At 41.5% G+C, this 14,555-nt stretch overlaps 1 protein-coding gene across 2 annotated transcripts in view; it reads right to left on the bottom strand.

Moving 5' to 3' along the window:
• Positions 1–14,555, bottom strand: part of SASS6 (SAS-6 centriolar assembly protein) — a 29,066-nt gene that overhangs the window by 13,920 nt on the left and 591 nt on the right. For both annotated transcript variants that reach the window (XM_054979888.1, XM_054979887.1), the window contains exons 2-4: positions 6,551–6,611; positions 5,977–6,056; positions 1,069–1,173 (exon numbers count right to left, since the gene is read on the bottom strand). In XM_054979888.1, the coding sequence (XP_054835863.1) occupies positions 1,069–1,173; positions 5,977–6,056; positions 6,551–6,611 (246 nt within the window). The remainder of the gene's footprint in view (positions 1–1,068; positions 1,174–5,976; positions 6,057–6,550; positions 6,612–14,555) is intronic.

The raw sequence follows: 14,555 nt of genomic DNA, 5'->3' as shown, positions 1-14,555 counted from the left end.
TAACCCTGAGCAGCATACCTCTGTATGGAAGTATAGGCTAATTAAAGGGGAATTACTATGACTTCCATAGGGAAATCATATTCTCTATTTTTTTCATTGTCACTGCAGCTGCCAATTCACTGCAGTGGCAATGAGGCTTCCATCCAGTGGGTTGACCTGCATTTTCCCTGCCCGAGTCCCCCATGAGGGGTTGGGATGGGGGAGGTGCTTTAAAAAAACAAACAGCAATTGATATAGTATTACAACATTGTAACAACCTATCTATTAGGTCCTCAATTCTCAGCTTTCATTTTTTAAAGCCCTAGCCCTTTTATTGTAGAGATATAAGAGGAAAGATATATCCCCACAAAGTAAAGATCTGCTTTTTTAAAAACGGAAAACAAGAATTCAAAGGCCCTAACAAACCATAATAATACAATAGCAAGTTGTCGACTATGAATTTTAAAGCACACAAAAAAACCCTCTAGTGGCACGGGATAGCCACTATGAGGGACTGGGGCAGTGAAAATGACACCAATGGGGGTGGGACCAGAAAAGATCCATTCTCCCATCCGCACAGAAATAAAGCATATTTAGGAAAGATTGCAGGAAAGCTGAGGAATAGCCAGAAGGTAGAATAGAGCACCGTAATGCTGCCTAGAAGCAGAGAAAAAACTGTTCTACATCAGTTGCAAATAACAAGTGTAAAAGTGACCTCCTCATTTCTTCTGCTCTCACCCAACTAATGTCTACCAGTGACTACCAGTCACTAAAAGTAATGCCTGGTTCTTTTTACCAAACGTTCACACTGGAGATCACTAAAAAGCAAAAAATGTTTAGAGCAAACAGTGAAGATGGTATCCCAGGCATGATAGAAAGATGGGCAAAAGGGACTAAGACAGCTGCTCCCTAACAGTATTCTAGCTAGTACACAAAATAGATGGGTAATACTAAGACTGTAAAGCAAAACAGAACAAACAGCATCCTGCTTTCTACTTGAAATGAAATTATAGCCAAATAAGTGCTTTACATGGTACTGGTACATTATTCCCTTGGATAATAATTCTCCTCTTTATATTCTTCACTTACCTTGGGATATCTTTATTTTGTTCTTGTATACAATGCTGTAGAAGGTCTATAAATCTTTGAGGAAAAGCAGAAAAATCTACCAGAAGACTCTGCTGGAGTTTTAAACTACATATACAAAGAGGGGGAAAAAATAAAAGTATCTATAAATATAGATTAAGTTGTTGCTACCAACTAATCTCCATTTTTTAAAGAACAGAAATACTGGCATGACTGAGGTCTTAAACAGAAATAGAGCATATAAATTTTAAGCACCTTTTTGAATGCCATCACACAATAAACAGACATTTCAGTTGCCTACCGTACCACTGTGTAATGATATCCATCTCTCATTCTGGCACTGATAAGATTAAATACCCCTTAGCACTTGCTCCATCATCACATCTTCTCACAGATTTGAGAAGAGCTACTGCTTTGTTTTAATGATTTCTGGTGATCTGCTAAAGAGCTTTACAGTAGTCAAATCATTACTTGCTGAAAGCAACGGTTGCGAATGATCTCCCTTTCGTAAGAGCGGGTTAACAATTAGGATGGTCTGACAGAAGGGCACCCAGGATGGTCCAGACAGTCCTGGGGAATTTTGAGAACCAAGATAATGACCCCCGTAAGAGTATGGAATACTGGTTTGCAGTAAATTATTGACAGGGGTGCTCCTTGGACCCTCTCCCCACCAAGGAGTGCTCCTGCTCCTTGATCTACTAGGAAGACAGGAAACATGATTAGGCTGGGGAAACAGCAAGAGCATCACTGCCAGGAAGCTCATGCCAAATCAGACAGACGACATTATAAAGCTCATCTGAAGACCTATGAAGTGGCAGCAATGGTGGCAAGCAAGGCTTTATTTTCTGCCAGCATTGCATTGGCTGAATCTAATGCTGCAAAATTATTTCGGGTGGTTTGGGTCCTAATGTCATCTAGGTCTTCTGTTGATTTCAGTTTGAATATAAGTTGCAGTAGTTTTTGCCCAATTTTTGCCGACAAATTCTCTTTCAACAGACCTGAGTCAGACAGGTCTGAGTTTTAGACTAGGTAGTGTGTTAGAGGCATTAGCACCAATCTCTTGCCAGAGTTCCATGGACAGTTTCTGGTTAATTTCTCTGATCCATGTCTACAGAGTGCCTGCGGCTATTTCCTACAAACTGGAGCCTTGCCTGTCCCAGCTATTAAAATCATGCTAGGAGAAAGTGGATACTCCTTTGAGAAGGATTAATAATGTGCTCCTTTCAGAAGGAGTGTTTCCCTTACAGCTGAAAGAAGATGTGATTAGACCTCTTAAAAAGTTGTATTTGAATAAGAGGGAAATAGACAATTACTGTCCTCTGTCTAGCCACCTATTTCTGAGAAAGGTGATTGAGTAGGTAACTTGTGGCATTACTGTAAACATTTCTGAATGAAACATCTGCCCCTGCCTCATTTCAATCTGGTTTCAGAACCACATTCAGGAATGAAACAGAAGTGTCTGGGGCCAGCCCTGCAGCCAGGGTAATGCCAAGGCTCACCAGGCCAGTCCTGACTAGAATGACAGTGAGGGCTGGCCCGATGGCTGACAAAGGGAGAAAACCCAGGGATGCCACCAGCAGGGAAGCCAGGCCGCCAACAAGGCAGTGGGGCCCAGCAGCCTGGGGAGAAGTCCTGCTGGGGCCCCTGGCAGTGCAGACTGCCACCTCTGTTGAGCCAGCAAAGCTCCAGCCTGCCATCCACCTCCAACAGCAGCCTCCGAAGCCAGCACTCCCAGCTTCCACCCAAGGGCAGGGGTGATGCTCAGCAACCACTTCTGGCCCTTGACTGGCCATGGCCAGCAGGAACCAGGTCCGTATAGGGCCATGGGGCAAAGCCAGGAGGAAGGCCTCAATAGGGTGCAAAAGTGGAACAGAGGCAGCCCCTAGCCCAGGTGTTGGGCCTCACCATACGGGTGGGCACTTGCGGGGCAGGGTTTGCATTAGAGGGGAGAGATTTTAGGAGGGCTCAAATACCCAGCTGGGGATAAGAGGGATGACCGTGCTTGCTAAAGGCAGCCTTTCAGGTGGGAAGGAGTTCTCAGGGGTTCACAATCCAATCTCACTCAGGGGAGCCCTCCAATGGGTGGATGAACCTTGGAACGAAGACCAACCAGGCAGCCAGGGTCAGGAGCCAGCCTAAGGGGCCAGGGACTGTGGTGGCACCACAATGGATGGGTAGGCAGAGGTCTCTATCCCCAGGGAGCCTCACAAGAAGTACTGGCCGTAGCTAATTAACTCTGGCTACAATTGGAGAAGGCATTCCATTGATACTATTAGATCTATCAGTGTTTGATACTGTCAACCACAATATTTTGGTGGCTTGACTGCAATCAATGTTTGGGATACAATCAATGTTTAGGCAGCCCTAAGCTGGTTGCATTCTCTTTTTGTAGACAGGAAACAAAAAATGGGTTGTCACCAACAGGCAGATGACTCCCACGTTTATGCATTATCTAAGCTTCCAGAAGCAGCTGTGCACATTTTGAGTCAGTGTCTCCATATTCAAACAGCTGATGTCAAACAAGCTGAAGCTCAATCCAGACAAGACTAAGGTGAAGCCAACTTGGAGGGCAGGATGTTAGTACTAACTTACTGACATAGATGCTTTCCTTAATAGATCAAGTTAGGAGTTTGGTGGTGCTCTTGGACCCAGCCTTCCTGATGGCTAAACTGGTTGGAACTAGGGATGTGCGCTTTGGGTTCCAGATTTTTAACCTGGATTGGGCCCGATTTGGGATGTTTTGGCATTCCCGAATCAGCCTCAGCATTGCTGAAGCAATTCAGGAAAGCCGAAGCAAGGCTTACTGAAGCGCTTTGGAACGCTTCATTAAGCTTTGGGTAGTGCGAAAGCAGTCTCTCTCTTGCTGTTCCTAAGGAATGCCAAGAGGAAACAGTGCTTCCACTGCTAGTGGGGTTTCATAGGTGGCTGAGGGTGACCGCCCCCCCCCAAAGAAGGTGCCCCTATCCACCGGCTATCTCCATTGTTCCATATGGGGAAAATGGGGGGGGGGGGTCCTAGGTGGGTGGGGTTGGCATTTTGCAAGCAAAATGCACCAAATCTGCATGGGACCCTCTCCTAACCCTCCTCTCATGACCCCCAAGTTTCAGGAAGACTGGACTTCAGGCGGCTATGTTATGGCCCCCCAAAGAAGGTGCCCCTATCTACCACCAATCAATATTGTTTCCCATGAGGACCAACCTTCACACCAGAGAATCATCACACAAAGAAAAATGTAAGAGCACCTTCTTTGGGGTCCGAAGTCCAATCTCCCTGAAACATGGGGTGTCATGAGAGGAGTGTTAGGAGAGGGTCCCCTGCAAATTTGGGATTATTAGGGAAGAAAATGCCACCGCCCAGACCCCTGGATAGTCAGGAGTGGCATTTCCCATTGGAAACAAGGGCCGAATCTTCCCTAATAACCCTGAAGTTGTTTAAATACCCGAACTGCTTCAGGATTCAGGTTTTCCAGATTTTTTCCCCTACTTTGGGTAAACATGAAGCGGGAAATGCAAATCTTTTGGGGGTGCACACTTCTAGTTGGCACTATTGTTAAGAGCACCATTCTTCAATTACCTCTCATTTGTAAGTGGCCCCTTATTTAGACTCTACTGTTCTAGCCATGCTGATCCACAGTACCATGCCCTCTAGACTGAACTAATGTATGCAAGGCTGCTTTTGATGAAAAATCACAAACTTTAGTTAGTACAAAGTCTGGAATTAGCCACTTGCAATATGTTACTTTAGCACTCTATTAATAGCTCTGGTTACTTATTTGCTTCTGGGCCCAATTCCAGCTTCTGTTATTATCTTTAAAACCCTTTATAGCAGGGGTCCCCAACATGGTGCTCACTGGCACTATCGCGCCTGCCAACACCTTTTCTGGTGCCCACCAAGAATTTTAGAAAGTGTGTAGGGCCAGGTGGGGTTTTTGTCAAGCATGGCTTCTGATTAGTCATTGTAAATATGCAGATTTTTAAAAATACGACTTTGGCAGAAGCTGCTTCCACAGCACAAGGATCTTCACTGTGTGACTAAAGGTGCACCCAGTACACTGTCAGAATTCCAAATGTGCCTCCAGGCTCAAAAAGGCTGGGGACCCCTGCTTTACAGCCTACAGCTCCCATAATATCAAACCTGGTATGCTTCTATGAGCCACCTTCAGACACCCTTCTTCTCCTCGTACCCTCTCTCAGGTCTGTCCATTTGACAACAGTTATATTTATAAATTATAAACAGTTATATATAAATATAACAGTTATATTTGTATTTATGGATCCTGATGGTGTTCTGCCATCTTCTGGGCATGGAGCAAGGATCACTGGGGATGTGGGGGGGGGGGCGAGGTGAATTTCCTGCATTGTACAGGGGGTGGGACTAGATGACCCTGGAGGTACCTTTCAACCCTATGATTCTGATTCTATGAAAAGTGAAGGGCACTTTCACTTTCTGGATTCAGGAAGGCATTTGGTGATGGGTAAGTAGTTTGCAGATCTAGCTTTTTTATCTTTCATATTATTACCTTGCTGATGGATTGTTTTATTGTGTTTTATGCATTTGCAAAATGTTGCTTATGCTGCCTTGAATCTAAGGAGATAAGGTGTTATAATTATTTTTAAACAAGTAGATTTCCCCCATTTCATTCACCCAGAGGGATTTTAGAAAGGGCACAAGTTCTTCTTCTAATGCCAGTGTTAGATAATACTTGCTTTCTGCCAGCACAGTACACACTTGAGGGTAATGTTATCTTCAGATGGTTGCCACACAGAAGGTAGAATAAGCTTCTGAGCTCAAAAGGTTGAAGTGTTTTGACCTATCCTTATAGCCAGGACCGTTTAAAATGTGTATCTCTACTTTGATCATACCCTTTATACCGAACATTTCCTAATCAGTAGATCTAATATGAAAGCATACCTTTGAAAATCTTCCTCAGATATAACAAGATTATACAGAAAAAAGGGATCAGTATCCTCCGTTAGGCGAACAACCAATTCCTAAAAAACAGAGTTCAGAATTTTTTAAAAGTCTATGAAACTAGCCAGAGCAACATATTACTGATACATTAATGCACTGAGTAACTGCCTACTAAACTTTTAGTAGAAGCGGGAAAACCTTCTATGTAATATATACACAAACATAATGCATTAAATGACATTAAAATGCCAAACAAATATTAAATTTGAGGGAAATGCTCTTTCATAATGTTCCAGAGGAGACAGCAATGATGCGAGTCCATAAAAAAATTCTATAACTAGGAAATCTGTAAGTTGCACTGCAGTTTTGGGGGGTAAGCTGAAAGTCTTCCTTAGAAGTTTACTGCCTGCAACAAGGTTGTTGTTTGGCAAGATACTTTACTTTGGAGGCAACTGCCACATCAACAAGTCCACTTGCAGAAGTAACCACGATCACAAGCTTAAGCAACTGCAGGAACCCTCTACACCAAAAACTAGACATGACAAGTGAGGCCCAAGCCTTAGGAGATACAAACCTTCCTATGTATTGGATTCGAAGTTGATTGGAGCTCAATACTCACACGAACATTTATTCTCCTGCAAAAAACAAAACAAAACAATCGCACCTTGCCGAATCAGTACCGGCGATTTATTCTTTATGTTATCAAACAAAATAATCTACACTTCAGCTCAGTCTACAGGATCAACTTTTTACAGGAAAAACTAAGCTAATAAAATTCTACTAGTGGAAGTTGAAGCCTGGGCATTTAAATTATTTAAATTAAACTGGAGTAAGACTTTATTCACTCGATGCATGAAAGAAACTTCCTAAAAGTAAGATACAGTCCTCAAGGCCATCTCTCCAATAAGATCCCACTTGACAAAGGAGTCAAGCAGGGTTGTATCCTGGCCCCTCTACTTTTTAACTAGTATATCAACTCCTTGGTGCAACACATAAGAAGTTTAAGCTCCCACTCACCAAAGATTGCTGACAAAATTATTCCTGACTTGCTATACACAGATGATACTGTTATCTTATCTCACTCACAAGTGGGCCTCGGGAGAGCACTTTGTGCCTTCACTATATACTGTAAAGAGGAGCAGCTTGGGATAAACTACCAAAATACAAAAGTCCTCATCTTTACCAAAAAACATCAAATCCATAGATGGCAAATAAGGGGCCATAACATTGAACAAACAAAACCTTTTAATTATCTCGGAATAGTCTTCCAGTTTTCTGAACATTGGAGAGCTCAGGCATTGCACGCTGCAGAGACTGCCAGTAGAGCATCCTCCACTATTCTATGAGTCTGCTTCACAAAAGGAGCCTCCTTTATCCCTGCAGCAATCAAGGTCTTCCAAGGAAAGGTCATATATCAGCTCCTATATGTTTCCCAGCTCTGTATTTACAAAGAAAGGTGCTCACTGGAAGCAGTACAGCCCAAGTTTCTACAAAAAATCCTTGGAGTTCTTCAGTATATCCCGAATGCCCTCTATAGACTACAGACTGGGCTGGTCTCCTTGGAGACACATGTGGCTACTTGCATCCACCTGTTGGTTAAAACTCATCTTCAGTTTGGTGGATCTAGGACCTCTGATCCTTGCCAATAGTCACCCTCAACCTTGCCAAGAGCAATTGAAGGGAAACTCCAGGAGCGTGGCCTCTCTTCTCAAGTCTTACTGCATCTTCAGTACCAAAATGCAAAAGAAACAATTAAACAGTGGCTCTGGGATCATGCCCTACAATCAGATAGGGCACAGATACAGAAATATCCAACTACTCTGCAGTGTGCCAAATGTTTTCAACAAGCATATTGTCTTAGATCCCTTGAAATCTCCAAATATCAGAGAAGCTTTACCCTTGCATGCTTCAACATTATACCTTCAGCCCTCCTGGGAGATATCATTGTGTCTCACTTCCTCAATGGCTTTGCCCATGCCATACAGAGAATGTAGAATCTATTGAACATGTTTTGCTGCACTGCACATTCTATAATGACATCCAATAGTTCCAATCTTATCAATGTTTCCAGGAAGATCTGAAAAACATTATGTCTCCCTCCTGCTTGCAGACTCTTCCTAGGAGATAACTAATAAGGTTGCAAAATTTTATCTTCATGCATGTGGGAAACGCAAGTGGCTGACTGATCCTCAATAACCTTACTTCCTTGTCGGAGGAAGGTATCTCTCTGTCTCCCCCACAATTTGCAATCACTGTTCTGTACTCATTGCTCTGTATTTGCCTTTCCTATTTTTATCATCATCATCATCATCATCAACAACATCATCAACATCAACATCATCAACATCAACATCAACATCAACACCAACACCAACATCATTCCTGACTCTCCAGAGCTGATCTAGTATAGAAATAAATTCTGACTGACTGAATTAAGCTAGAGAGTTCTCTCAGCATTATTGTAAATTCTGTTAAAATCCAGAGTCACACAAAATAAGCTTAGATAATAGATACGTTCCTATGAGCGGTGGCTTCATAATTCTTACATGCCACTTTTAAAAGTTACTTTAATATTGCAACCCTGTGTAGTTCATTCATGCAATTATCAATACAAGACTAATCTTTTAAAAAGTTTGTAGATATTAGAACAGATTCAAACTAGCCCTCTCACAAACAAAAGGCACTTCCAATTAATTTGTCATTTACCATACTTTATTTCACTTTTGTTTATCTTCAGCAAATGTGAGAGGCTAGAACCTCTGACCTCCTTCATCAGTTATAACTACTGAAGCACTTCAAGTCTCTGACATAATCACAACTGAACTATAATAACAGACCTGTCTTTGCTCATCTCCTCCCTCCTTCCTGAGGAGTTAGCCGTGTTTGACGAAGAGAACTGTGGTTCTCGAAAGCTTATGCTACAATAAAGTTAGTTAGTCTTAAAGGTGCTACTGGACTCTTTAATATTTTTCCTCCTTCCTACCTTCTTCTGTAATTTTCTGTGTAACAGTGAAGAAATCTGTTTTCTTTCTTTTCATTGTATCTGAGGAAGTGAGCTCCTAATAATGAAAGCTCAAACTGGAATAAATGTTTTTCATCTTTAAGGTGCCCTGGACCTGTTTTACTAATACAGACTAACACAACTACCCCGCTGAAACTTCCAGTAACCCAAAAATTGTAGGATCTATGGTATCTGCATATTTCCCACTAGAGCTGCAGTAGCCTATGCCTAATTCTGTGCCATTCCCAAGCCTCCCCACACAAATTCTATGTGGGAACAGCATAGGCACAGGAGTCTTTAGGGGGACATGGAAGGATCTGTTGCACCTAGACTTCTGTTTGCATTTCTTCAAATCCAAGCATTTAGGATATGAATAACCAACAATATTTAAACAATTTGTTACACAATCTAATGAAACACAGAACCACCTTCTAGTAGGAGTTCATTAACTCACAGTTGTCATTTCCACTTTATTCGAATAACACACTAATGGCCAACTGTCATAATTATTATTAATTCATTTATAGTCTGCCTTTGTCACCAAGATCCAAGGCGAATTACACAGTGCAAGTGAGATGCAGTATAATCAACAGCTAGGACATTCACTGAGCAAGTACCATAATGAACAACAGTTAGGATGTTCACTGAACAGATACAATAGGGTACGGTAGCAGGAAATTTGAAAACAAGCATAAAGTCAAGCATAGCGATGAAATTTAAAAGAATTTTTAATTATAATTTTTAATTATAATTGCACATTTAAATGACTATCATTTCCATACATCTGAAAAAAGTGAAAAAATTCAAAGCATTGTTTGCATTTTATTTCTCCCAAGCAGGTTACTCATTAACTCAGGAACTGCATAATTCCAGAACAGCCCACAAAAATAGGCTACCTGCCCCCTCTGCAAAGTGCTACAACAGCAGTAGTGGCACTGACTTCTAAGTAAATATGATGATCCAAGTCACAATGAACTCAAAAAGAAGTGTGCATTTCAGTTCTATACATGTTCCCATAAGATTCAACAAGGCTGCAACCCTGCTGATGTGTACAAGTGGAGAATTTAATCCCAAAAATTTTCAAGGAGACTAATATGGACTTAAAACATGTAAATCCACCACACTAGACATCAGGTTATGATAAGACATTTAAAGCATAAATAATGGATGTAATAATAATGGATGGTAATGTACCTTGCAAAAGCACTACCCTTCAGAAAAGGTTAGTTCAGTGGAGCTTACTTTAGAATGATTCCTAAAAGTTTAGCCTCCAACATGTGTCTGCTAAGAATTGGGACATTTAGTTTACATTCAATGATACAGCAATATTCATACTATCATAACAGTGTAAACAGACCGAACAAGCCTTGTCTGCCTAATGAGGTGATGATTCTATCTAACCTCTCACAAATGGCAAGAAGAGCTTCACTATTTCTACACATTTAACAACCTCACATAAGCTTCTCCTGCCTTTACAGACTAGGATCGAAATTCTGAAATATTTGCTATCAAAATATACATTTCCTTATCACCTGGGCAACATTTTTAGATACTATAATGTTCACAAATACAACTGCAGTTGCTAACTCTACAGCTTTTGGACTTTCTAACACTACTGCCCCAAAATAAACATACTGGAAAAGTTATTCATGCTGGTAGTAAAGTAAGCTCATGTAGAAGTTCACACCTTATTAACTCTTAGTTATACAATAGTTATAATTAATGCAAAATGCCACTGATTGGTTTACTTATACTGATTATAATGTCTACTTTATTCATAAGCAAGCATTTGAAAGGATAAAATGTTATTGTTTCCTTGTCTTTTATCCACCTTGACCATGTAAGAGATGAGGAGAAAGGATGTTAAAGGGCAAATAACTGGAACTCAACAATACTGACCTTCCATACCAAATTAATCACCACCTTTTCCCTTATGAACCCACAATGAAATTATGAACTGAAGTCAGATTCCAGGTGTTCACTCTTTTCAAGTTAAACAACTAACTATAGAGTCTGCTCTGTGTTGGTGCCTCAGTTGTGGATCACTCTCCCCAGAACTACTTGTTTGGTGTTGTTCACCCCAAAAGCTCTTTTGTTTTTTTCAGCAAAATCATGACTTATTTTACTTATTGCTGCAGATCTTCGCCAAGTTGTAGAAAGTAGTTTTACTGTTGATCTCTTGATTATTGATCTCTTGAGCCACGGAAAGGTGGGATATATCTGTTCAAGGCAACATCGGATGTGCCTCTGACATCCTGCTGGAAAGGGGGGCCTGGTTAAAATAGTCTGCCCATGGAGGCTCATGGATCCTACTGGATTCCAGAACACTGTAGGGGATTTTTGGATTCCAAACACATACTCTGTTGAGGCTGCAGTGGGATCGTGGAACGTGGGCAAGCTTGCTCCTCATCAACCTCTCCCATCCTTGGGATGGAACCAGGCCCCCTGGTTTACCATGGAGCTGGTCATTCTGAAGAGAGCCAAGAGACATCTAGAACAATACTGGTGGAAGACTCATACTGAATCGGACAGATTGTGTTATAGTCTATGGAAGCAGCAGTTAACAGCTCCCAAAAAATAATACTTCTATGCTAGCCCTGCATCAGCTAGTTCACAACCATCCCAGTTGTAAAATGTAGCTTGGTATCAGCTTATTTGTAAATCTGAGCCTTTATTGTCTCAAGAAAAGACAATTAGTTGTATGGTTTCATAAAGTTCTTTTCTGATAAAATATCGCAAATACAATCTGGTCTGGATGCCTGTGTATGTAACACAGGTTCGTGAGAAGAAATGCCTAATACATTTGCTGGTCAACTTATCGACCATTTTGACCCAGTTCTCATGGTGAACGTTGACAGACCTATAAATGCCACAACTTGAGCCCTCGATCCATGCCCATTGTGGATGCTAAAATAATCTAAGGACCACATCAATAAGCCCTTTGAGTGTATCATAAATCAATCACTAACTCAGGGCACCTTGCCTTGGCCACTGAAAGAGGCAGTTATCTGTCCACTACTTAAAAAAAAAATCCCTAGACAAAACTGATGTGGCCAATTATTACCCAGTCTCTCATCTGCCCTTTATAGGCAAAGTAATTGAAAGACCATTAGCAGACCAACTTGAGGATTTCTTGTATAACTTCTGTGCTCTGGACCCTTTTCAGTCTGGTTTCAGGTCAGGCTACAGGGCAGAGATAGCTCTGGTGGCCTTACTGGATGACCTCTGCCTGAATGTAGACAAAAGCCATGCTTCTCTGTTGCTCCTCCTGGATCTATCTGCAGTCTTTGATACTGTGGACCATGCCATCCTATTGATGGGTTTAAAGGCAGAAGTAGGTATCAGGGGACATGCCCTGAACTGGTTTCAATCATTCCTTGTGGAATGGACTCAAAGGGTTATCATTGCAAACCAGGTATCATCAGTGTAGGACCTATCCCATGAGGTTCCTATTCCCTGTGCTTTTCAGCCTCTCTGTAGAGCCCTTAGACCAAATCATTTGTAGTTCTGGATTTCATAGAATCATAGGTTTGGAAGGGACCTCCAGGGTCATCAAGTTCAACTCCCTGCACAGTGCAGGAGATTCACAACTACTCCTCACATCCCCAGTGACCCCTGCTCCATGCCCAGAAGATGGCACAACACTGTCAAGCTGTCAATATGCTGATGATTCCTAGCTCTATATCTTCTTACTGAAATATTCTCATGAGGCGATAAAGATCCTGAATCACTGCCTGTTTAACATGGTTAAAAGGCTAAAAGTGAACAAATTGAAATTAAATCCTGACAAGACAGAGGTAATGCTGGTTGGGAAGGCAGAGATCCTGAAGGATATTTTGCTTCCCTCTTTTAATTATTTTATTATTTATTATTATTACTTTATTCAATTTTTAGTCTGCCCTCCTTGCGAATGGGCTTAGGACAGGTTACATTAGATATAAAATACAGAATAAGATCACAATAAATTCAGGTAATCATAATACACAATAAAATGTACAGCTTGCAATCCCCAAGATGGTGTTCCTCATCCTTAGACTCCACCCCTGTTAATAGCACATAGGGGGGAAGAAAGGGAAGGCAGGGGCAACATTCGAATCGGACTGATTCATAAGGGAGGACAAGATGATAACACAGCCCCCTCTCAAACAGAAGACTGATAGGGAGGCTCGCCAGACAGCACATGAGGTTCCGCTGACCCTCGCTGACCTGGACAAGAGCCTGGGGATCCAACACTGGATCCCACATTACTGCTGGAGAAGCAAGTTAATGCAGCTGCAAAAAATGTTTTCTTCCAACTCTATCTAGCCCAGAAGATGGTCCTTTTCCTTTACACAGCCAATCTGGCAACCTGGATCCATGTTACAGTAACATCAAGAGTAGACTACTGTTACACACTATCCTGTAATATGTCTCCCTTGAAGTCACTTGGTGGCTCCAGTTTGTGCAGAATGCTGCAGATCAGTTATTACCAGGAGCTAGACAAACACACATATTACTAAAATCAAAAAGAGTCCAGTAGCACCTTTAAGACTAACCAATTTTATTGTAGCATAAGCTTTCGAGAATCAAGTTCTCTTCGTCGGATCATGCATCTGACGAAGAGAACTTGATTCTCAAAAGCTTATGCTACAATAAAATTGGTTAGTCTTAAAGGTGCTACTGGACTCTTTTTGATTTTGCTACTACAGACTAACACGGCTAACTCCTCTGGATCTATGACACATATTACTCTCATTCTGCAGTCACTCCACTGGCTGGCACTTCAGCTACCAGGTTCAATTCAAGGGATTGGCTACCAAATACAAAACCGTTCACAGCCATGGTCTGTCATATGGGCAGGACCACTTCTCCTCCTATGTTCCACCATGAGAGCTTTGCTCATCTGAGGACCTTCTGCAGGTGCCATCCTGCAAATGGGCAAAAAAATCTGCCTGTACATATGCATTCTCTGTTGTGGCCCTTTCCTTATGGAATGGCATGCCTGATGTGGTCAGGAATGCTACCTCTCTCCTGGCATTCTGCAAACTATGCAAAAATGAATTATTCAGGAGGGCTTTTATATAGGTAAGAGGACTGTAGTATAAAAAAAATAGTTCAGAAAGATGCTTGGTAAAGGGACAGACTGTAAACAGTATATTGTCTGTTCCTGTATGTATGATGCTACTATTCAATTTCTGCATTGTTTAACATTTCAGGTTAATATTTAGGTTTCGTTTCAGCTCTTTTCAGATTTCTGCCATCCAAGTCTTATTTCACTGTTTATTGGTTGTGCCATCCTGTTGACTGTATTGACTTACACTGTGTAATCCGCCTTGAGTTTCAGTGAGAAAACAAACTATAAATAATGTAAATTAAACAACAAATACGTATTTTATTTCCGTTTTTAAACTGCTTTGCAAAAGTCGAGGTAGAAAAGGCGGGCATACAAATGTTTTAAACAAATCAAACAAGCAAAAACAAGAACAGAAAACCCTGAGTGTATTTTATGATATTTGTTTCTGGCAGCACTAAGTTTAACTGTTTGCACAGCAGGCAGAAATTTGACTACTGAACTTCTGCTCATAGTGCAATTCTTAAA

Source organism: Eublepharis macularius, chromosome 5 (assembly GCF_028583425.1).
Source record: "Eublepharis macularius isolate TG4126 chromosome 5, MPM_Emac_v1.0, whole genome shotgun sequence".
NCBI classification, from domain to species: domain Eukaryota; kingdom Metazoa; phylum Chordata; class Lepidosauria; order Squamata; family Eublepharidae; genus Eublepharis; species Eublepharis macularius.
Note: the sequence above shows the minus strand (reverse complement) of the source record. Positions and strands in the feature narration are given on the sequence as shown.